Below are 25434 nucleotides of genomic sequence, written 5' to 3'. Positions count from 1 at the left end.
CATATTCCGTTGGTCACCGTCAATCTGCTACACTAAGCATGCAAGTGCCATTTCTACCGTCTGACCTAATGGCAGAAGATAAACACGCCACGATAAGACCACGAGACATATTGCTGACACTCGCCTACTTCGTTAGAGCGACAAGTCCAATAATCTGATGGTGTGTGTACTGAAGGTCTTACAGAACGCACACCACACAAGAGCGCCTGCGATGGTGTACTCAACGACGAACCTGGGAGCACGAATGACAAAACGTCATTTTTTCGAATGAATCCAGGTTCAGTTTACAGCATTATCATGGTCGCATCCGTGTTTGGCGACATCGCGGTGAACGCACATTGGAAGCGTGTATTCGTCATCGCCATTCTGGCGTATCACCCGGCGTGATGGTATGGGGTGCGATTGGTTACACGTCTCGGTCACCTCTTGTTCGCATTGACGGCACTTGGAACAGTGGACGTTACATTTCAGATGTGTTACGATCCGTGGCTCTACCCTTTTTCGATCCCTGCGAAACCCTACATTTCAGCAGGATAATGCACGACCGCATGTTGAAGGTCCTGTACGGGCCTTTCTGGATACAGAAAATGTTCGACTGCTGCCCTGGCCAGCACATTCTCCAGATCTTTCACCAATTGAAAAAGTCTGGTGAATGGTGGCCGAGCAACTGGTTCGTCACAATACGCCAGTCACCACTCTGTGGTATCGTGTTGAAGCTGCATGGACACCTGTACCTGTACACGCTATCCAAGCTCTGCTTCACTCAATGCCCAGGCGTATCAAGGCCGTTACTACGGCCAGAGGTGGTTGTTCTGGGTACTGATTTCTCAGGATCTATGCACCCAAATCGCGTGAAAATGTAACTGAACTGCCCATCATCTTGCTAATGGTCATACTTATTATGATATTCGCATTTACGTAACATGCTGCACGAAATTCGAAACGTTTGCAATGAAGAATATGGGTCTTTATGATTTTGCGTTTGGTGCACATTACATCAAATGTTACTGCTAACGTATTGAATTTGTCTTCATACTTGGAAGGACGTCTCTTTTTCTTCTCCAATCTCGAGGAAATCGATTATATGTAGCACACTCACTTCCGACCTTATGTGCACGAGAATGAGATGTTCCTATCTCCTTTACCATTCGAGATATCGAAACGAGATTTTGGTTAATGACAGCACGCACAGAGGAGAGTATGGTGCCTTATGGTTAACATATAGAAATTTCTTATCTACGTCGATATACTACAAGCTATTTTTTGTTTTTTAATTTTTCAATCCCGTATTGTATTGTATGGAACTGGGGACCTAGAAACGACGGAGAGGCTTCGTCCCCGCGGTAGCCCGCAGTGGTACACAACCCCACAACAGGCTACAGCAGTCCACTCACCCCACCACCGCCCCACGCCGAACCGACGGTGATTGTGCGGTTCGGCCCCCAGTGGACCCCCTCACACCACATGAGTGTAACTCCAATGTTTGGGTGGTAGAATAATTATGGTGTACGCGTACGTGGAGAATGTGTTTTCGCAGCAATCGCCGACATAGTGTAACTGAGGCGGAATAAGGGGAAACGGCCCGCATTCGCCGAGGCATATGAAAAACCGCCTTAAAAGCTATCCACAGACTGGCCGGCACACCGGACCTCGACACCAATCCGCCGGGCGAATTCGTGCCGGGGACCGGCACCGCTTCCCGCCCGGAAAGCAGTGCGTTAGACCGCACGGCTAACCGGTAGGGCTTTCAATCCAGTACTGTACTTCATTATAAGCCATCGATAGCTGGTAAAAAGAGAAGCACGAAAATAAACGTGTAATTTCTTCCCTTAAGTTACTGCAAGCTGACACAGTGAGGGTTTCCGTAATGTACTCACCTCTCTGGTCGCCTATTGCTTGTTTAATAAGGCACTCTGTTTCAAGATTCTGTCGCAATAGCTATTTCAGGGTGAGTTTGTGCAGTTTATACTGTGTTTTGGCGAAAGAAACAAAATTGAATGTCAACAAGAGAAATGTAGTTGTCACGGATAACTCTTGATCCATCTTCAAATGGTTAACAAATTAGACAAAAATAAATTACCGATTCTGTTACAGTTTTGGCGGAACTCTGTAACACATCGTATTTTTAACAGTGAGCGACTGGAACGGAAACTTGCCAAAAGATTTTCTTCCTGTTCTTCATCTTACAAATATGAAAATAATTAGCAATCAAATACGGTTCCGTATTTCTGTTCCTATCCCCATTCAGAATGATGCCGAGAAATCTTCACCATAATTATCTTTTTATGGGTTAAAGGTAGGTTATATACATATTTATAATCTGTTTTAACCTTAATGAGTAGTCTCAAGCGGTTCATAAATTAATGACTATTATGTTTCCATAATCTTGTTATCCACAGATAAACAGGCATCAATTTCTTTTTTTTTCTAATGGAACAATGCTGCATTTTTGCTGCAGAGTAGAACTGACCCAATGAACCTCTTTCGTAACTCTGAAGCTGTGGGCACACTGACGACTTGCAGTAACTTGCCAGCTGTTCGTCAGAGTCAGTATCACTACTGAATTAAAAGATATTTATAGTAAGGAGATTCACTCGCCCACTCTGCACAGGGATAGGAACGGAAAGATTGTAAGCTCTTTGCTGTAGTTTTTGCTGTGTCAAAGATGACTGAAGTGTAGAAATAAAATTCTTTGGTAAGTTTCAGTCGCAGCTGTTCGTTCTTAATGATACCTGCGTTACATGATTCCCATAGGATTGCAACAGAATTTGCGATTTATTTTCACCTGACTTGTAAAAACATTATTCTTCAGGAGTGTAATCAGCGAAGAGCTTTGACTAACGCATACGGTACATTTATCCAGATGCCATATTCAGTTTTGCTTGTTTTGCCAAACCAAAACAGAAATTAAAAAAACTTAAATGATTATGAGCGTAAATGGAAAGATAAACTACCAAGCTACACAGTGAGTGTGCAAATGCTTTTTATCAAATAGTTTCGTTGAAATCTCATGAATAAGGTTGTGTGGTCGTTATTATTCACGCGCCTGCCATTCGGACAGTAATGCGATAGTGTATTTCCGACACTGCCAGGGTGCTTTTGCTGCGACAGCAGTGGTTCGCCCCTTCATTTTGATCGTCATCACCGGCCGGAGTGGCCGTGCTGTTCTAGGCGCTCCAGTCTGGAACCGAGCGACCGCTACGGTCGCAGGTTCGAATCCTGCTACGGGCATGGATTTGTGTGATGTGCTTAGGTTAGTTAGGTTTAATTAGTTCTAAGTTCTACGCGACTGATGACCTCAGAAGTTAAGTCGCATAGTACTCAGAGCCATTTGAACCATTTGATCGTCATCTGTGTTCAATTTCTGTTGTGTTTGGCAAAAGGAGCAAAATTTAACGTGGCACCTAGATAAATGCAACCATTACTCGAAACATATCACTGAATACACTTCTCTGAAGAAAAGTAAGTCAGATGAGGGTTAGGGAAATGATGGGCATTTCACCATGAAGCTGACAGATAAAGCTATACGAGGTGCATTCAAGTTCTAAGGCCTCCGATTTTTTTTCTCCGGACTGGAAAGAGATAGAAACATGCGCATTGTTTTACAATGGGGCCGCGTTCATTGTCAATACGTCCCAGATGTGGCAGCACCGTACGGCAGATGGAATTTTATCGCCAGCGGCGAGAATGAGAACTGTTTTAAATACTTAAAATGGCGACGTTTTCCTTACTTGAACAGCGTGCAATCATTCGTTTTCTGAATTTGCGTGGTGTGAAACCAATTGAAATTCATCGACAGTTGAAGGAGACATGTGGTGATGGAGTTATGGATGTGTCGAAAGTGCGTTCGTGGGTGTGACAGTTTAATGAAGGCAGAACATCGTGTGACAACAAACCGAAACAACCTCAGGCTCGCACAAGCCGGTCTGACGACATGATCGAGAAAGTGGAGACAATTGTTTTGGGGGATCGCCGAATGACTGTTGAACAGATCGCCTCCAGAGTTGGCATTTCTGTGGGTTCTGTGCACACAATCCTGCATGACGACCTGAAAATGCGAAAAGTGTCATCCAGGTGGGTGCCACGAATGCTGACGGACGACCACATGGCTGCCCGTGTGGCATGTTGCCAAGCAATGTTGACGCGCAGCGACAGCATGAATGGGACTTTCTTTTCGTCGTTTGTGACAATGGATGAGACGTGGATGCCATTTTTCAATCCAGAAACAAAGCGCCAGTCAGCTCAATGGAAGCACACAGATTCACCGCCACCAAAAAAATTTCGGGTAACCGCCAGTGCTGAAAAAATGATGGTGTCCATGTTCTGGGACATCGAGGGCGTAATCCTTACCCATTGCGTTCCAAAGGGCACTACGGTAACAGGTGCATCCTACGAAAATGTTTTGAAGAACAAATTCCTTCCTGCACTGCAACAAAAACGTCCGGGAAGGGCTGCGTGTGTGCTCTTTCACCAAGACAACGCACCCGCACATCGAGCTAACGTTACGCAACAGTTTCTTCGTGATAACAACTTTGAAGTGATTCCTCATGCTCCCTACTCACCTGACCTGGCTCCTAGTGACTTTTGGCTTTCTCCAACAATGAAAGACACTCTCCGTGGCCGCACATTCACCAGCTGTGCTGCTATTGCCTCAGCGATGGTCAAAACAGACTCCTGAAGAAGCCTTTGCCGCTGCCATGGAATCATGGCGTCAGCGTTGTGAAAAAATGTGTACGTCTGCAGGGCGATTACGTCGAGAAGTAACGCCAGTTTCATCGATTTCGGGTGAGTAGTTAATTAGAAAAAAAATCGGAGGCCTTAGAACTTGAATGCACCTCGTAAGTAACGTAAAAAGCACATTTTTTACGGATAGTTTCCGTAAAATCGTTTGAGAAAGACTGCAGGACGCACGCCTCGATTCTGTCAGTGTAGCTCGTGCACAAGTCGGCGACCTGTGCACTGAAGCGGCCACTCCCGCTGGCCGGCAGCCGCGAGAGCGCTGCCGTCGGCGCCGCCACCCGGCTGCCACTGTGTGCTGCCTCATTAGACAACAAGGGGATATTTTTCGCGCTGGTTCAAGTCGCCTCACGATGCCCCCCCCCCCCCTGCGCAGTTAGGCCGCTTTCTTCCTGTGCGCATCTGTGAACAAATGAATGAGGATTTGCAGAAAATAAATGCGTGGTGTAATGGCAGGCAGTTCTCTCTCAATATTAGTATGTGTCACCTACTGCGTATAACAAGGCGAAAATCCCCATTAATGTATGAGTACAAAATAAATGATCAGTCTTTGGAAGCGGTAACATCAGTCAAGTATCTGGGTGTGACTATTCGAAATGATCTCAAACGGAATGGTCAGATTCCACAAGTAACGGGTAAGTCGAACTCTAGATTGCGGTTTGTTGGTAGAATCCTGAGGCTATGTAGCCCTTCAACAAAGGAAATTGCTTACAATGCGTTAGCTCGTCCAGTCTTGGAGTATTGTTCGTCTGTATGGGACCTTTACCAGTTAGGTCTGATTCAAGAGACTGAGAAGGTCCAAAGAAGAGCGGCAAGATTCGTGACTGGAACATTTAGCGGTTACATTTAGCGTTACAAATCTCATAGAAACTTTGAAGTGGGACACACTTGCAGATAGAAGACGCGCTAAACAGAAGGGGCTGCTCACTAAATTCCGAAATCCAATCTTCACCGAGGATGTAGAGCATATATTATTACCACCAACCAACTTTCAAGTCGCGTAATGATGATCATTCAAAGATAAGGGAAATGAGAGCTCGTACTGAAGAGTTCAGACGGTCGTTTTTCCCTCGCGCCATCCGCGAGTGGAACAGAGGGGGGATATGACTTGGGCTCGAATTGTGCCCTCCGCCACACACCGCTTGGTGGCTAGCGGAGTATATGTGTAGATGTAGATATAGAATGCGTGTAGTGGGCCGATGCACAGTGGCAAGGAAGAGTGACGCTCCGGCCAATAGCGTCATTCTGCCGCATTTCTCTTTAGAGGGTGCTTCAGGATGTGCGCACAAATTTAGCATCGATTTTCAAGGTAGTTAAGTATGGTGAGTGTACTTAAAAACTCTAACGTTCGTGGCATAAAGCAACCACGACAGGTATTTCGTTAACAAGTGACAGCGATTGTTTTCTGAGCAACTAGTTCTGTCCAGGTGGAGTCATCCCCAGTGTTGGCAGCTAGCACGGCAACCATAGGTTGGGGGCATGAGGGATGGGACAAAGTGCACAGTGGTAACGTACAAAGTACTCTCCTCATCTCACTCCACAGAACGCATAGTGCAGCCAGCTTTGTTATTTGTACACCATTACAGGCAACTTCGTTTTGGAAGTAGTATGCCGTAGGGTGTAGACCACTGCAGGTACATGGTAGATGCGAACGGTCTGCACATGGTGTGCGAGAGAGAGGGCGAATCAGCTTCGCACAGTTTGCTGGAAGTTGCCGCAGAGGACCGATACTGCACTCATGTTCAGAAAAACAGAACACCTTGAATGACTAGAAATAGGACGTTCATATTCACAAGGCGTGTACAGTAGAAATGATTAACATTTGAGTCATCTCGCTTTAGCACATGTCCTGTTACCTAGCAGGCACAGGGTCCGCCATGAGCCCTGACAACTTGTTCCATGCGTGATGGCATCGACGTGTATAAGTTGCGAATGGCGTCCTGTGGTAAGCTATCCATGCTGTATTCACCCGGCTCCAGAGTTCATCATTGGTGACTGGCTTTGGGTAACAGCGCTGCATCCGTTATTTCACCATATCCCACACAGTTTCAATTGGCAACAAGTCTGGTGATCTGGCGGACCACGGCAAAAACTTGACATCCAGTGACACCAAGAGGGCACGTGTCCTCGCAGCGACATGTGGTCGTGCATTGTCTTGCTGGAAAATATCTGGGGTGTTGTGCAGAAAAGGTATGGCTATGGGTCACACTGATCACAGTCAGCTAACACGCCAACTGTGATGTGTGGTTGTATCCAGTAGCATCCCACACCGAAAGGTCTTCAGTTGGCGCTGTACGTCATGTTCGAATGCAGTCACTGTGATGCCGCTCCCCCCTGTCTGCAGCGAACCAAAACGCGGCCATCATTTTTAGACAAACAGAAAGTGGATTCGTCTGAAAATGTTACTGATCCCATTCCTGTCCCCAGTAACGTCGTTCCATACCGCCTTGCCATCTAGCAATTCTCCACATTCGCAATGATAAACGATATCGCGGCGCAACACGACGTACCGGTAAAATTAAACGTATGTATCTGAAAGGTAATGTAACCCCTGATACTGTACGATGTGTTACACTGTTCTACTATTGCGCCATAGCAGAGGAGGACGCAGATCTGTCCGCTAATGCTATTTGGATGAGGGGTCGATCTTTTCAGGGGGTGGTCTGTGTAGTGCGACCTGACCCATCTAGTGTTCTTCAGCTTTCCGTGAATCAGTTTGCACACAACCGTTGCACTACCGAAACTCTTCATCCCACACAGGCAGCATTTTCCCGGATGGCTGCATCACATTCTCTCATGCCAACCCGAACGAGGTGACGCAGTGGTTAGCACAAGGGACTCGAAATCGGGAGGACGACGGTTCAACCTTCTAATTTGGCTGTGAAATACTAATGAAGTCAACTTTCAAAAAACATGCTGGTGAGCTGCACAGACACTTTACGCACGGGTTTCGTCTGCAGGGAATGTCACAGTTTTTGGTTGACGAGCGGAAGTTCATCTATACGCTGTACTTTCGAGGCTGCATCTGACTGACCACTCGTGTGTCAGGGCGGCTGAGATTTGAATTAGCGTGCCCTTGTGGGCTGAGACATAAAGGGCACTTCTGTTTCGGCTGGTGCTAAATATATCACGTAGAGGATGCCTGCACTTTTCGTTGTTCTGTTGGTTCACATCGTCGGCTTTGTCAAATGATTCATTTCGATGGTTTTTTCTATACTGCAACATGCAGGAACTTATGCCGAGGACGTTGCTTGCAAGTGCACTTTAGCGTAATATTTCAGTGTATAATTTTTCAGCTTTACAGCTGTGCTTTCTTTATGATCATTGTTAAATATACTGTTCAGAACTAGAGACTATGTTCCGTGTTCAAGGAACAACATCGGTTTCCATTAACTCATCCGTGAATTTAGAGGTCATCGCTCGCGTTGCTATCCTACTTATTTAGTGTTACTACTGAGATTAGGAATCATATGAGGTTCCTTTTGTTGTAATGTTGATGATATATGGTAATTGTGTTCCACATGGTCCCATGGAGGACGTCTGTAATTTCATTGATAAGCTATCGTGTTGATTTTCTCAAATACTAATCAATAATTTTTCCAATTTCTCTTCAGCTATTTGTAGTTGCTAAGGCACTTATAATTTGTAATTCTTCTTTGTTCAGAGTCCATGTGTTCATTTATTCCTTGTCTAAAGACGTAATTTACGCGAGCACACTTAACTGAATACGTTGTACCTTCAGTGGAATTGTTATTAGGACAATTTGCTGTTTGCATATTGCATAGTTATATCCTTGCAGGCACATTCCAGCAAGTATAATGTAGATGTCAGCTGCTGAGAACTTCGAGACACATGCTGATCCTGAGTATACTGAGAGTGACTACTGTAGTGAATGCTTTTTCTAAGTAGAGATGCAGTTATACAACGTGTAGTCAACGTATCTACTGCACGCACACTCTCTAAAAGGGGGGTGCAGTATATCTTCACACTGTGTTAACACGTTTGTGTATATTGGTCACAATCATGTACTTCCTTAAAAACATGTTCAAGACCCACTATCTTTATCATTGAACTCTGAGAGTTTGCCTGTCTCCGAATATCTCAAAAAGGAAGTCAGATCGTATTAGTACTCACTCAGGTGTTTGAATCTTTGATAAAAGTGGAATATTTTCAGGGTATTGATACTGAAGTCATATTAGTTATGTATTCAGATTAAATTTAATAAGTAGTAGAAGGCTTTCACCATTCTCGTGTGACTGCTAAGAGACATAAAGTAACTTCAAGTTCATTGGTATCAACAATAACATGATTCTTTTCGAGCATCGAGCCGGATGAATTAGTTATTCCAAGAAGATAAGCTAGTTCTTTAGCGTCACCATATGTAGCTCAATGCTGAGTTTCCACAGTCATTTGATTCTGGACCGAGCGAGGTGGCGCAGAGGTTAGCACACTAGACTAGCGTTCGGGAGGACGACGGTTCAAACACCCGTCACGCCATCCTGATTTAGGTTTCCCGTGATTTCCCTAAATTATTTCATGCAAATGTCGGAGTGGTTCCTTCGAAAGGGCGCGGTCGACTTCCTTCCCCATCCTTCCCCAATTAGATGGGACCGATGACCTCGCTGTTTGGTCCCCTCCCCCAAACCAAACGACTAGCCAACTTAACTCTGGTAGTGTGTTCCTTGCGCAATTATTTGGTTAACAGAATCCAACGAGACAAGATTTCCGCGATTCAATATAGCTAGATTTTCGACAGGTGTTGTACAACCAATGAGGTCAGAAATGTGTTAATTGCTATGTTTTGGCAACAGAGAGACTGACTTCTAGAAAAGGGAGAAGTTCAAGCATTTGTTTATAGGCCTAATATTATCAGGCATCCACAGAGAAAATTTTGGAAACAAATTTAAATCTCAATGTCACTTTCAGTTATTAATGTTTTGTACTATATCTAAGTGACGTATTCAGTGTTTTTTCTTTGTTTGTTTAAATCATTTATTAACCTGACGTGTTTTGCTCAGTTACTTAGGCGTCGTCAGACATCGCTACTGACATCCATAAATCGTTAGTGAAGTTTAGTATGCAGAGCTATGAAGCGTCCAGATCATGTATATATACCGAAAACTGCACGAGGGTCTCTCATTGAACGGAGACACGCTTCAGGTGCGAGCACCAAACATAATAAATGATCTGCAGTACTATTAGACAAAACATGATAAGCAAGAAATTGAAGTCAGTTCCAGAATAAAAGCTTCTTCGTCTGTAAATAAGAAATAAAATCAAGTAGATATATTTGATTACTTAAATTTTAAGTAACGAACTATTCGATTTAATATAATGTCGACCTGTAAATACTATATGAAAAGTATTTATTTAAGCAATTTTTATTAACAGACACAATTGTATTTATGAATTTTGATAACCATTTTCGATCTTCTTCAACGATTAACTTCAGGTCTTATTTCTATGCACTTGACACTTAAGATATAAAATATATTCAGTATTCTAGATAATGAGAGCATAAATTTCTCGTACTAATGTGCTCCACATGAGGGTCACGATATCTCATTATCTTAAACTATTTTCTGTTAGACAAGTTAATAAAATCACCTGAAGATGGTTAAAACTGCAATAAAAACTACGTTATGTGAAGTGTGCTATATTCTTTCTTTAATATGAGGAATTTAATGCAAAAGATCTATATTTTCTGTTTATTCAGTGCTAGTCAGTTAAAGTAATCTCTCTAGAACCTAAGATTAATAATACATGGGAAGATTTATTTCATCCTTTGCTACACAAACCTTTTGAGGCGTTATCCCATAGCTCATAATTCAAGTTTATTAAAGTTACAAGGAAATAACAGTGAGTTGCGCGCAAACAAAACAGTTTTGGTAATATTTGTGTCTAAAAGAGCTCTTGCTCCATAGTTTCATCTATTTTCTGGAATTCATTTTCGTGAACCACCACTGAAATTAACCACGTTTTTTTTCTGCTGCGCCTACATAATTGTAATTTACCTAGTTTTTGTAGCTGTCAAAGGATGACCAATTTTACTCAGAGATGAAAGTAATATTCAGTATTTAAACGATTTATGAACATAATCAAATGCCTATAAATAATTTTGAGGCAGGTAGTAGGATGTTTATCAAACGTTTCCCCATTGAATCTCTCACGCTGAACTTAATATCGCTTTTTTTTAATTTGGCGGAGAATTTACCAAAAAAATTAATTCGTTCGTGTACTTAATATCAGCTGTTGGTGCTGCCTGGGTTTACGATTCACGAACTATGATGTTCTCATTTTATTGTTGTTTGTTACCTTTACTAACCTGAGGAGCTACGGGCAAACATTGCACTAGACATGATGACATCCTTCTGCCTGTATTTAAAAGCTCAACAGAGAAGTTACCTAAAATTCTGTTGACAACGTGCAACATTTCCCTCGACAAGGATGTCCCGATAATCTTCTTTTGAGGACAGAAGTGGTCGCTGTTGAGAAGAGGCCCATAGTGGTTTTTCTTGTAGCGAATAGAGCGCTGTCACGCCGACAAGATGCCACCTCAGATACAGTTGTCACCGTCAGACTCAAAACCGAGCCCCTTCCATCAGCATAGGACACAGCCCCCGTCACCAACAAAACTGTTGTCAGCCACATAATATATAACAGTCAGGTCTAAGATGATGTTACTATTTAAGAAAATCTCGCTAAATTTTTTTTTTTTTTTTTTTTTTTTACTTAATCTGCGCAAAGCACACTATCAGCGGACAACTTAGGAAAAGTAGGTGAAAAGAATTGTGTTCCGCAGTGCTTTGCGCTGTAATGCATTTTGCATCAAAGTATTAAATTTGTTTACTACCTCTAGCTCACAGCATTCTTATAAATATTAGAATATTATTTCAGTCTAATTTCTCCACTACCGAATAGCACAGTAGGCAGTTCAGCTGAAGAAAAATAGTCGTATCTAAAAGGGTGATCAAGGAATATGGACAAACACAGGTATAAGAAAACTGACTGCAAAGAAACCGTGGGTAACAGAAAAAAATCTTCAACTGATCGATGAAAGGAGAAGTACAAAAATGTTCAAGGAAAGACAGGAATACAGCAGCATAAGTCACTAAGGGATGAAGTAAACAGGAAGTGTAGGGAAGGAAAGGCGAAATTATTGCAGGAAAAATGTGAATAAATCAAAACAGAAACTGTCGTTGGAGCACTGATTCAGGGTATAGAGAAGTCAGAACAGCCTTTGTCGGCATTAAAAGCAAAGGCGTCAACATGAAGTGCGATGAGAATTCCAGTGTTAAACGCAGAGGAGGGAGAGGATAGCTGGAAAGAGTACATTTAAAGACTATACGAGACGGAGGACTTGTCTGATGATGTGACGGAAGATTAAATGGAGTCAATACGACAGACATAAGGAATCCAATACTTGATTCAGAGCTGAACAGAGCTTTCGAAGGCTTGCGATCAAACAAGGCATTTAAATAGCATTTCATTAGAATTTCTATAACTGAGGAAAGTTGCAACCAAACGACTATTCAAGTAGCTGTGTAGAATCTCTGAGACTGGAGACGTAACAGCAAACTTTTGGGTAGAAAATCGTCGAACTGTCCTGAATATAGAAAGAGCAGATAATTGCGGAAACCATCCCACAGTCAGTTTAACAGTTCATGCATCCAAGCCTCTGACAAGATGAATGGAAAAGAAAACTGACAATGTATTAGATGACTATCAGTTTGGCTTTAGGAAAGGTAAAGTTGTCAGTGGGTCAGTTTTAATGTTGCGCTTTAGACGAAGCAAGATTTTGAAAAGTTACGTTCGTAGGAATTGTGGACGCTGAAAAAACGTTAGACAGTATAAAATGCTACAAGACTTCCGAAATTCTGCGAAAAATGGAAGTAAGCTATAGGGAGAGGAAGGTAACATGTACAAAAATCAAGAGGGACAAATAAGAGTGGAAGACTAAAAAGGAAGTATTGGAATTAAGAAGGCAGTAAGACAGAGATGGAGTCATTCGTTCCTACTGTTCAGCCTATACGCCGAAGCAACAATGATGGATTTTAGAAAAAGCCTCAAGAGGGTGACAAGATATCAACTGAAGAATTGGTATTGGCAGTGGAAGTGAAGATGAATTACAAGACCTGTTGATGGTAATGAACGGTCTAATGAGTACATAATGCAGATTGAGAGTAAATCGAAAAAAGACGAAAATAATGAGATCTAGCGGAAATGAAATTAGCGATCTACTTAACATAAAAATTGGTGCCAACGAAGTAGACAAAGAATTCTGCAACCGTGGAAGTAAAGTAATACATGACGGCCGAAGCAATCAGGACATAAAAAGAACAATAATTCAGAAAAAGAGAGCACTCCTGGTCAAGCCATAGGTCTTAATGTTAGGATGAAATTTCTAAGAATGTACTTTTGGAGCGCAGCATTGTATGACAGTAAATCGTGCCCTGAAAAAGGAGGGAATCGAAGCGTTTCAGATGTGCTGCTAAAGAAGGTTGTTTGAAATAAAAATGAACTGATAAGAAAGGAATGTTCTTTGTAGAATTGGCGAAGACAGAAACGTTGACAATAAGAAGGGGCAGGATAACAGGACGTCAAGGAACAACTTCCGTGGTACTAGAGGGAGTGCAGATGGAAGAATCGGGACGGAAGGACAGAGGATGGAATTCATACGACAAGAAATAGAGGACGGAGGGTACAAGTGCTTCTCTGAAATGAAGAGGCTGGCACAGGAGGCGGAAACAGTCGAAAACTGGTACATGATATTTTATTGTAACTACTCTCAAGTGTAATTTCTTGAATTTACAACATGGATGTGATTAATTAATATATGAAATTATAGAATTTAGTGGCAGGTCTTCAATTCGGCTAGAAATCGCCAACTTGTATGTGCACGTCGTTGATTCTTTACTCGCTTAGTTTCTCAGCAGACCTCACGATACTGAGAGGACTCCGGTCTAAGCCCGCCTACCCCACAAAAAAACTGATCGACCGCTATCGAGCCCAATACGTCAACATTGAGGTCAACGACGCTACCCACTCTATTAGGGAGACTTTCCACGAACGTGGAAAATCCTTTGTTACGAACTATGCATCTTGTCCGACTTATGTTAACCGGGGAACTATAAACGATGGAGAGGCTCCGTCCCCCCCCCGCAGCCGCAGTGGTCCACAACCCCACGACGACTGTCGCAGTCCACTTCACCCCTCCGCCGCCCCACACCGAACCCAGTGTTATTGTGCGGTTCGGCCCCCGGTGGACCCCCCAGGGAACGTCTCACACCAGACGAGTGTAACCCCTATGTTTGCGTGGTAGAGTAATGGTGGTGTACGCGTACGTGGAGAACTTGTTTGCGCAGCAATCGCCGACATTGTGTAGCTGAGGCGGAATAAAGGGAACCAGCCCGCATTCGCCGAGGCAGATGGAAAACCGCCTAAAAACCATCCACAGATTGGCCGGCTCACCGGACCTCGCCACAAATCCTTCCCGCCCGGAAAGCCGTGCGTTAGACTGCACGGCCAACCGGGCGGGCTCTTGTCTGACTTACTTGTATTAGTCAATCGGTGTTATTTCTGCATACAGTGGTGTCGATGTAATCGACTCGCAGCTGCTTTCATTGTATCCTCAGCGTTAACATGTCTTGCTCCAAAACATGTAATTATTTACTGTCTCTGTTTCTTCCGCCTCCTGTCCACTACCTCGTGTGCTGGTAATGTTCGAAATGGCGTTCTTTTAAAAAGCAAAAGACATTAAATTTTCAGACTTAATATTCCAGACAAAACAATTCTAAACGTGTCCGACAAGTGCAGTAGATTGCGTGCCGTTTACTGCACAGAGTTACGAAGCAACCAGGACGACATTGAAACACCGAAGTAAACATGAAATGTTACAAAGTCAGAATGAAATTGTTACACATCAGATAACTAAACAGTCACATTTTCCTCTCTAACGGCTACGACATCGACGGGATGTTAACGTTAGCTCTTGTTTCATTCTTTCACTGACTGTCAGACTGAACATATTATTCTAGAGACCACTTATACTTTCCTACACCGGAAGGGAAATAACGAATAAACCACTGAAAGGAACATTTTAATTTTCACATGTCAGAGTAACAAATGTTTATTACGTCCCATTTTAAAGTTTCAGGTAACAAGATTTGCTCAGTGTGACGACCGTCTGCATCCACGACATCCTGGAACCACACTAGAAATTGTTCGCAACACTTTTCGAACGTTGGACGATGGGGTGTTCAGCCGTCGCGACTCAGCTTGAAGATCGTATAGTGCGTCCAGCATTGTCAGCCACGGCAACAGTGACTGCTTCAACAATTTGTGACACAGTTGGTCTTCTGCGTCTCCTGGAGCAATTATCAAATCGCCAGTTAAATCGAACTTCCGAATCCCGTTCTTCAACCCCGGTGCGGAAAGAGAGCCTCTCCGTATTCCTTTAATGCATCGGTACTCGCGAAGAACAGGATCACTAATGCTGTTGTTTTGATGAAAAAACTTTACGAGTACAGCCTTGCTCGCCTCGTCCGTATCCATATTGACTGTCTGAAACTGTAATGCGCACTGACGCTAGTGTTCCGATCCTACCCCGCCGTACCAGTACCGGCGCCTAACCCCAAGTTATGGCCGTCCGATGTGGCCGAGCGGTTCTAGGCGCTTCAGTCCGGAACCCCGCTGCTGCTACGGTCGCAGGTTCGAATCCTGCCTCGGGCATGGGTGTGTGTGATGTCCTTAGGTTAGTTAGGTTTAGGTAGTTCTAAGTTCTAGGGCACTGATGACCTCAGAAGTTAAGTCCCATAGTGCTCAGAGCCATTTTGAACCCAAGTTATGACACAAACGCTACTCATAACGCAAATCCTGCAGTGTACAATCTGAAGAACATTCGTATAAAGTGGGGTAGCCGTACGGTGAATGGTTTTCCGTCTACACTGGCTCAAATAGCGAAAGTTTATGAATTAAGAAATGAACCAATCTATGTGGCAAAACGGAAATTATTTTTGTTGAGCAGAATGTGACTGTTAATTTCCCGTAATCTTTCTCTGACTTTTTGAAGTAAGCAATATCTAACTGAACGACTTTCATTACTGAATAACTGTTGTTAGTTTAGTCCTCCGTAAGAACAAGAAATATAACATAGGCCGGTAAGAGACACACGGGTTAGATAACAGTTCACAATTACACGTTTAAATATTGTATGTTTTCTGCCAATTACGTTGTGATTAAGCTTTACCTTATTGTGTAACCCTTACGATATGCTGTTCAGGAAGTAAGCTCCCTTTTTGAATGCTTAACTTTTAATCACTTGTGTACATATGTCTGAACGTGCACCGTGTTTGTGTTGCAGCCGGCGACTCGGAGGCGGTCCTGTCGGTGAACCGCTCGGTGCGGTACCAGGAGGTGCACGGCTTCGGCGGCGCCATGACCGACGCGGCGGGCCTCAACATGGCGGCGCTCAGCGACGCTGCGCGGGAAAACCTGCTCAGGTGCGTACTCAGCACGACTGTTTTGACTCGTATTTCGGTTGTAACGCTCTTTAAAAATATCCAAGTGTAACGTTCTTTAAAAATATAAAATATAATTTAATATAACTACGAAGTCTTTCGCGACGGAGTTCTTGCATAAAAAGTTCTCGGTTTACTTGCCGCGTCAAATTTGGATAAAATCCCAAGCTTTCGATGACTACCTCCCCCCAAGTCCTTTTGTATTCCACTCCTCTGCCTACCCCACTCCCTTCGCGTCTGCCCCCCACCCCTCTTCTGGGTCCTCATCCTCCATCAGCTCCTTTCCCGGTTTCACCCTTCGCTTTTACTCTCCTTTCCCCCCTTTTTTGTTTTCCCATCTTCTGTCCAGTTTCCCCCCACCTGCTCTCGACTGTGGTACGTCACATTTGCCAACTTTTTAGCGCAGTGTTCCAGTGACTATTCAGTGTTGTTTGTCTTTCTCGTGTTGCGAACAGAAACCATGCTGTCGCTAGGTGTGAATTTTATGTCTTCTGCGAACAGAATCCAGACTGTCGCCGTGTTTTTTAATTGTCTGTCTATTGTTTTCCCTGTCTGCTTCGTATGTATTTTATTAGCATCATCATCCCTCTGTTGTTTGTTTTAAATTCCACGATTTCTTTTCGCCATGTTACTCTTTAAGTCTCCGATTTAATCGCCTGTTTTTCATTATTTATTCTCTTGAACTTTCTCGCAAAATCTGTAGGCTGAAGAGCGGCATACTAAGCTGCTGCCAGCCCGCCCCCTTCGGGGGGAATTGAAATTCAATAAAGAAAAAAAAATGACTACCTCTCCTTCCAAAACCCAGGCGATCATCGTAGGCAAAACCACCCCTTCTGTCCGCAGCTCGTGGTCGTGCGGTAGCGTTCTCGCTTCCCGCGCCCGGGTTCCCGGGTTCGATTCCCGGCGGGGTCAGGGATTTTCTCTGCCTTGTGATGACTGGGTGTTGTGTGATGTCCTTAGGTTAGTTAGGTTTAAGTAGTTCTAAGTTCTAGGGAACTGATGACCATAGCTGTTAGCCGGCCGCGGTGGTCGTGCGGTTCTAGGCGCTCCAGTCCGGAGCCGCGCTGCTGCTACGGTCGCAGGTTCGAATCCTGCCTCGGGCATGGATGTGTGTAATGTCCTTAGGTTAGTTAGGTTTACTTAGTTCTAAGTTCTAGGGGACTGATGACCACAGCAGTTGAGTCCCATAGTGCTCAGAGCCATTTGAACCATTTGAACCATAGCTGTTAAGTCCCATAGTGCTCAGAGCCATTTGAACCATTTTGAGCCAAAACCACCCCTTCCTTCCGCCTCCTCGATTTCTATATTACCATTTATGGCTGTCCTATCGCCCTCAACCCCACCCTTAAGTACCTTGGCGTCACCCTCGACCGTCGCCTCTCCTGGACCCCCCACCTCCGGACAATCCAAGCCAAGGCACGCTCCCCACTCTGCCTCCTCAAGCTCCTTTCCGGATGTACGTGGGTTCTGGACCCCTCCACCATCCTCCATACCTATAAATCCCTTATTCGTCCTATCCTTTGCTATGCCCACCCTGCCTGGATCTCCGCTCCCCCTACCTTTCACAAATCCCTCTAGATCCTAGAACGCCATGCTCTTCGCCTCGCCTATTGCATCCGTCTCCCCTCCCCCACGCGGATCCTGTACGATCTTATCCCGTTCCCCCACCTCCTCCTTTTCCTCGAACAGATACGGATCCTCTACACCTCCCGTAAACTCGATCCCCCTCACCTGCTGGTCTCTCCCATTCTCTCCCAACCCCGTCCACTGCAGCGCCTGTATTTCCATGTCCCACCTGCTCTCCATCTCTCCACTCTCCATACCCTGTCCCAAGGTGGCTTCCGCCAGCTCCCCCCTCCCTGATGATGCCCTCCTCCCCTCCATCTAATCCTCCCTCCCTCTTCCTGTGTTTGTTCCTATGGGCACCCTCTCTCACTTCTCTCCCCCTTCCCTCCCTCCTCCCTTCTCCCCACTCCTCCCCCGGACTTCCCCTACCTCCATTCCTCCTACCATATCCTCTGCCATTGGCATCTTTGCTCTCCCCTCTCCCTCCCCCACCCCCTTCTTCCCATCTTGGCAGGTCCCTCGGACTCACACACGTTACATTGACATTCGCATGCCGGAGATCATCGCCATCAGTTTCATGTGTGTGCCATCGTGTTTGTGTTTAGTGTTCTTCGCCGTCACGCTCCTCCGTTCACCTGTGCCTCCGAAGTCGTCAGTGTTTGTGCGCCGTGCCGACAGTTTTTAGTGTGCTTTTCGTCGAGTGTTTTTTGTTTTCTGTGTCAACTGTTTTTTGCCCTCCACTTTGTTCAGTCTTTTCTGTGTCTTCTTTATGTCTTTTCAGTGTCAAACCTGTGGCTGAAGAGCGGCGTAGGATGCTGCTGCCAGCCCACCTTCTGTAAAGGTGCTAAAATAACTATAAAGGAAAAAAAAAGATGACTGCCTCCGTCATCTTCGTCAGGGGTAAAACTGACTGTTGCGATGGATGGCGCTGCAAGGAACGCTGGATAAAGCGCGCAAACAAAATCTATGGACATAGAGGCCACCACCTCCGTAAGCATCGTTTTCACCGTGACGTCATCCAGCCAATGAGAAGCCGCCCACTGCTTATAAAAGCGGAAGCCTCACCGGTCCACGACAGTCAGTTTTACCCCGGTCGAAGATGACAGAGGTAGTCATCGAAAGCTTGGGATTTTATCCAAATTTGACGCGGCAAGTAAACCGAGAAATTTTTATGCAATAATTTAATATACTTTAAAAATATAGCAAGATACGAGATCATATCTGTGTCTCAAAAACTATTCGCCTAAATACACTCCTGGAAATTGAAATAAGAACACCGTGAATTCATTGTCCCAGGAAGGGGAAACTTTATTGACACATTCCTGGGGTCAGATACATCACATGATCACACTGACAGAACCACAGGCACATAGACACAGGCAACAGAGCATGCACAATGTCGGCACTAGTACAGTGTATATCCACCTTTCGCAGCAATGCAGGCTGCTATTCTCCCATGGAGACGATCGTAGAGATGCTGGATGTAGTCCTGTGGAACGGCTTGCCATGCCATTTACACCTGGCGCCTCAGTTGGACCAGCGTTCGTGCTGGACGTGCAGACCGATTGAGACGACGCTTCATCCAGTCCCAAACATGCTCAATGGGGGACAGATCCGGAGATCTTGCTGGCCAGGGTAGTTGACTTACACCTTCTAGAGCACGTTGGGTGGCACGGGATACATTCGGACGTGCATTGTCCTGTTGGAACAGCAAGTTCCCTTGCCGGTCTAGGAATGGTAGAACGATGGGTTCGATGACGGTTTGGATGTACCGTGCACTATTCAGTGTCCCCTCGACGATCACCAGTGGTGTACGGCCAGTGTAGGAGATCGCTCCCCACACCATGATGCCGGGTGTTGGCGCTGTGTGCCTCGATCGTATGCAGTCCTGATTGTGGCGCTCACCTGCACGGCGCCAAACACGCATACGACCATCATTGGCACCAAGGCAGAAGCGACTCTCATCGCTGAAGACGACACGCCTCCATTCGTCCCTCCATTCACGCCTGTCGCGACACCACTGGAGGCGGGCTGCACGATGTTGGGGCGTGAGCGGAAGACGGCCTAACGGTGTGCGGGACCGTAGCCCAGCTTCATGGAGACGGTTGCGAATGGTCCTCGCCGATACCCCAGGAGCAACAGTGTCCCTAATTTGCTGGGAAGTGGCGGTGCGGTCCCCTACGGCACTGCGTAGGATCCTACGGTCTTGGCGTGCATCCGTGCGTCGCTGCGGTCCGGTCCCAGGTCGACGGGCACGTGCGCCTTCCGCCGACCACTGGCGACAACATCGATGTACTGTGGAGACCTCACGCCTCACGTGTTGAGCAATTCGGCGGTACGTCCACCCGGCCTCCCGCATGTCCACTATACGCCCTCGCTCAAAGTCCGTCAACTGCACATACGGTTCACGTCCACGCTGTCGCGGCATGCTACCAGTGTTAAAGACTGCGATGGAGCTCCGTATGCCACGGCAAACTGGCTGGCACTGACGGCGGCGGTGCACAAATGCTGCGCAGCTAGCGCCATTCGACGGCCAACACCGCGGTTCCTGGTGTGTCCGCTGTGCCGTGCGTGTGATCATTGCTTGTACAGCCCTATCGCAGTGTCCGGAGCAAGTATGGTGGGTCTGACACACCGATGTCAATGTGTTCTTTTTTCCATTTCCAGGAGTGTATTATGGTATACACATATTTGAAACCGTCTTATTAAACCCATCACGTTAGGCTAAAATTTAACATAGCGTTCCATTTAAAAAAACCAAAGATGGCCTCATATTTCTGTAATAAAAAATAGCACAAACATGAAATGCGATGTATTCAAGTAGCCCGTGTCACTGCAATTCACTGTCCAAACGGCATCTTTGTATCTATTACGGTTGGGGAGATACAAGGGGTGTTATGACGTAGCTGCCTCGTCCTGTATATGGTATTTAAATGTATATACTACATAAAGGGAAAAGAGTTGGCAAAAATCTCTGAAATTTCATCACTAAATTGTTCCAGATTTTTACACTACACTCTAATAAATGTTTGTATAGGCATAGGCTATATATAGAAGATGAATTACGACAGGGTGGAGGAAGAAATGGACAGGGAGATTTAGGAGACAGAGATTAAGACGAACATCCAATTCCCATACATATCTATCAGTTGCGAAACATTGCCGGGTTCGCTAGTAAGACATAAACTTATCTAGTAGCAAACTCTTCCGAGTGATGGAAATATACTAATAACACCCACTGAGATGAGCGTTACAAAGTGGTATTTTACAATAGTTCAGTCAGTAGAGCGATTGGTTTCGAAAAGCAAAGGTTCTCGTTCGAGTCCCAGTCTGCTAGATAGTTATAATGTGCCAGGAAGTTACAGAAATGGTATTGACACAAACTCTTACTTTTTAAAAAGTCTTGTGCAGTATGATGACACAAAATATTATAACGCGTCTGCACTTCATACCTGCCAGTTAACTCGCATGAAATTTAAAGCCAGGAAAATTTGCCTCTGCACTCATTGAGAGTATAGAAAGTTGCCTCCTTCAGTCTCTTAAGAGATAGTCATTGTACGGTAACCATAAGACATATACTGTACTGTATGATGACGAGCGCCTCCCACTGCCCCCCCCCCTCCCCACTCTCCCTCCCTGACTGCTGATGTCGCCACATTGTGCACAGCTGACCTGACCGCGCAAACGCAGGGAACGTCACAAGACGAGTGCGCTTCACTAGATCGTGCTGAGAGGTTTTCTACGAATGAAGTGACTTGTCTTTATTCAGTACTGTGGAACGTGGAAGAAATGGACAAGGCAGTGTAGCTGCGAAGCTTTAATCACTGCAGTCTCTGCGACGCTACAGAGGGGGATGTGTGCAGGGCTTACTTCGCGCCGGAGGGCCTGCACTACAACATGGCGCGCGTGCCCGCGGCGGGCACCGACTTCTCGACGCGCACCTACTCCTACGACGACGTGGTGAACGACACCAGCCTGGAGCACTTCAGCCTCGCCGACGAGGACCTGCTCTACAAGGTACGTCACGTGTGCCACCAGAACTTGAACAACGAACACGTTTATGAGAAGAGGCGTGCAGTGTACACAGGCTTTATTGTTCACCAACTAGAACAGTGGTTCCCAACTTGGGGGTAATTACCCCGTGAAGGTGTAATGTGATTTTTAGAGGGGTAAAATAAAAGAGTTCAATTGTGTTTTGGCCAGGAAACCAAATTATTTTTAAAAGATCATTACTCATATTCCTCATCTTCCTCACACAGGCCACTCACAACATCCACACTTTGCGGTTTGTAGAACGCATCTACGGCAGTAGAACTGGGAGACATACATCAGAAACGTTAAATATCTCATTAAAGTTCCTTCTCTGTGTTTCAGGTCGTTCCCAGACGAGACCAGAAATTGTTTCAATATTTATTTCACAATTGCAAAACACTACGTGTGTGTAAGTGAATTTAACTGAAACAGAATTAATCGTGATACAGGCATACCCTTGTGACCAAATGCTGGAATTAGTGTACTCAGCGCATTGATTAAAACTAGTACTCAGCGCATTGATTAAAACTACGAAATACTGTGGCCCTAGCAGTGAACATTAGGAGGGGAACTTGATTTAATTAATCTGTGGTTTATTACAAAAAGCATTACTATCGTAAAGCATCCAAAACAATCATGAAATTACTAAAGCTGCAATCACAGAATTAACCACGAGAACTGTAAAAGTTGGACTATCAGTTGACAAGGTCACTCGATGAGATCAGAACTGCTTAATAATTTATCTCAGCCTGATTATGTAACGATTATAGTGACTGTGTGCAGAGAGAAATGGAGAAACCAACAAACGTGGACCGTGCGAGGTGGCGCAGTGGCTAGTACACTGGACTCGCATTCGGGAGAACGACGGTTCAATCCCGCGTCCGGCCATCCTGATTTAGGTTTTCCGTGATTCCCCGAAATCGCTCCAGGCAAATCCCGGAATGGTTCCTTTGAAAGGGCATGGCCGACTTCCTTCCCCGTCCTTTCCTAATCCGATGAGACCGATGACCTCGCTGTTTGGTCTCTTCCCCCAAAAAACCCAACCCAACCAACAAACGTGGGACAAGGAAACCTATCATGAATCTGAACTTCAGACACTCCATTTTCCTAAAATGACAGGCCTGGAAGCCATACTCACCATACTCTTCAGTTTAATACAGACGGTATGGTGACACCGTGTCTCGCTGCTCTTATGTTCGACACCAGGATTGCTCTCTGAGGAGCCGGATACTGGATCCCAGGCGGCTTCTCCAGTTGAGAGCGCAGCCTGCAGCCTGCAGTGTGTTCGGCACCGAGTCCAGGGAGGGAGTCTTTCTTTCCAAGTCAGTAAGGAACTGACTTGTCCCTTCTTCCCGCCTAGAAAATATCGACGAACAGTCCTCTCTAAGGTTAAGTAAGTCTGCCAATGGCATGACTGTTTCTTTAACAAGATGTCAGCCACGTACATGCAAAATGTCGAAAAACCAAAGCTCTCAGTTTCTTTCCCTCTTTTCTAAAGAACGTGTTATGTCCTCTGGACATCACGTCTATCTCACGAATCAGTGCCCACTCAACCAACAGCTAGCCTCGCATTCCACGTCCTGGGAAAAGCTAAGAAACTGTGCACGATGCTAGCCACCAACGCTGCGACATCTTCTGAATCTGCAGTATGTCAGAGCTGCAGAACTGTTTTATCTGTTAAAATAATTTTTCTTAATATGGTCCGAGCGCCTACCTCCTGTTGCAGCTTTCCATTGTCAGGAACGAATGCTTTAGCTTGACCAAGTGGATACGTAAAAAATGTAAATGTCGTGTGACTATGGCCTCCCGTCGGGTAGACCGTTCGCCGGGTGCAAGTCTTTCGATTTGACGCCACTTCGACGACTTGCGAGTCGATGGGGATGAAATCGTGATGATTAGGACAACACAACACCCAGTCCCTGAGGGGAGAAAATCTCCGATCCAGCCGGGAATAGAACCTGGGCCCTTAGGATTGACATTCTGTCGCGCTGATCACTCACCTACTGGGGGCGGACAGTGGATATGTAATAAAGCAACACTCACACGATGGTAGTTGAGGTGGATTTTCTCAAGACAACGTGAGGGCAGCTACGCCTGCCGGTCCCCTGCCCACAGCCCCGCAAAGCGGATCGTTCCTTCTGCTCTCAATACATGTGTCTCGTATCTCACAGTGCTCCTCGCTTCCAAAGCTCACCCAGAAAAACAACTGTCATAGCCAGCATCGTGTTAGGTTAAAGAATATTAAAAAGAGGATCTGATATCACCATACACAATCACTGTAATCTTATCACTCCATATAAACTAACTCAATTCCCTCCTATCGCGTTACTAATTAAAAATAAATGAAAAGAGGTGAGTCAAATGGCTTGCTTATTTTCACAGAAAATGAACTAATTGACAGACAGCACAACAATAATTATAAGATTTCTACTACACAGTAGTGGGAATACGGTGTATTGCTGTTATTGTTGTCGTTATTAATAGAGGGAGCGGTAACCCACGAATCAATAGCATCCTGAAGTCTTCCATTTTCCTCTTGTTCAGAAGTAAGGAGTCCAGCAATCAAGCGATTTTCAAGCAGGAGTATAGTGCACAAATTTTAATTTGACTGATTTTAAATGGGAGATGCAGGGTGTCGGTGAAGCAAGTGCCACTAGGGAGTTGAGTGGTGCAGAGGAATCGTGTTTTGTAACGAATGTCTACCCTCAAAGTGTATAATTATGTTTCATTTCTGAGAAGAAATTGTTGGTAGCAGCCGGCCGTTGTGGCCGAGCGGTTCTAGGCGCTTCAGTCTGGAACCGCGCGAGGGCTACGGTCGCAGGTTCGAATCCTGCCTCGTGCATGGATGTGTGTGATGTCCTTAGGTTAGTTAGGTTTAAGTAGTTCTAAGTTCTACGGAACTGATGACCTCAGATGTTAAGTCCCATAGTGCTCAGAGGGTACTGAAAATTTCTTCATCATTCCATTAAAAAATAAACAGTAAGGTCTACCATTGTCACTGTTTCATTATTGTGTGATTTAATAAAACGCCTAGAACAACTAAATATCATTTAGATTTCACCATTTTGAAAACTGTTTTTCTTTATAAAGTTTAGTTAGAAGCTAATGTTGTTGACGAAGAGGGAAGGAGAGGTTAAAGGCTAGTATCTGATTCCATTCGGGGGTAACAGCCTCAGAAAGACTGGGAACCTCTGTACTAGGGCCAGCGGAAACTTCAGAAAATTCAATTTCTAACCAGGAATCTGTGTGGTTTATTAACATTATGACCACCGACCTACTATTGATATAAACCCGTCCAGGAGATAGCAGTGTCACCTGGCGGGGAATGAATGCTAGTCAGACACAAACACAGTTCACGTAGTATCAGTGAGCGTGTTATCCGTGTGTAGACTGGGGAAGGCGCCCGATCTATCTGAATTTGACCGAGGACAGATTGTGATGGCCTGGAGGCTCGGCTGCAGAAACTGCAGGACTTGGGTGTTCGAGGAGTGAGTGGTAAGGGCCTTCAACACGTGGCGAAACAAGGTGAACTCACATCCAGGCGTTGTGGGGTTGGGTGGCCAACTCTCATTTGTGATGT

The 25434-nt window shown here is 45.1% G+C and overlaps 1 protein-coding gene across 1 annotated transcript in view; it reads left to right on the top strand.

Annotated features, from left to right (window-relative positions):
- LOC126161022 (lysosomal acid glucosylceramidase-like) overlaps window positions 1–25434 on the top strand; it is a 174899-nt gene that overhangs the window by 44478 nt on the left and 104987 nt on the right. The window contains exons 3-4 of the mRNA XM_049916957.1: window positions 16100–16238; window positions 21686–21839. Of these exons, the coding sequence (XP_049772914.1) occupies window positions 16100–16238; window positions 21686–21839 (293 nt within the window). The remainder of the gene's footprint in view (window positions 1–16099; window positions 16239–21685; window positions 21840–25434) is intronic.

The sequence above is a fragment of the Schistocerca cancellata genome, chromosome 1 (assembly GCF_023864275.1).
Source record: "Schistocerca cancellata isolate TAMUIC-IGC-003103 chromosome 1, iqSchCanc2.1, whole genome shotgun sequence".
NCBI lineage: Eukaryota > Metazoa > Arthropoda > Insecta > Orthoptera > Acrididae > Schistocerca > Schistocerca cancellata.
Note: the sequence above shows the minus strand (reverse complement) of the source record. Positions and strands in the feature narration are given on the sequence as shown.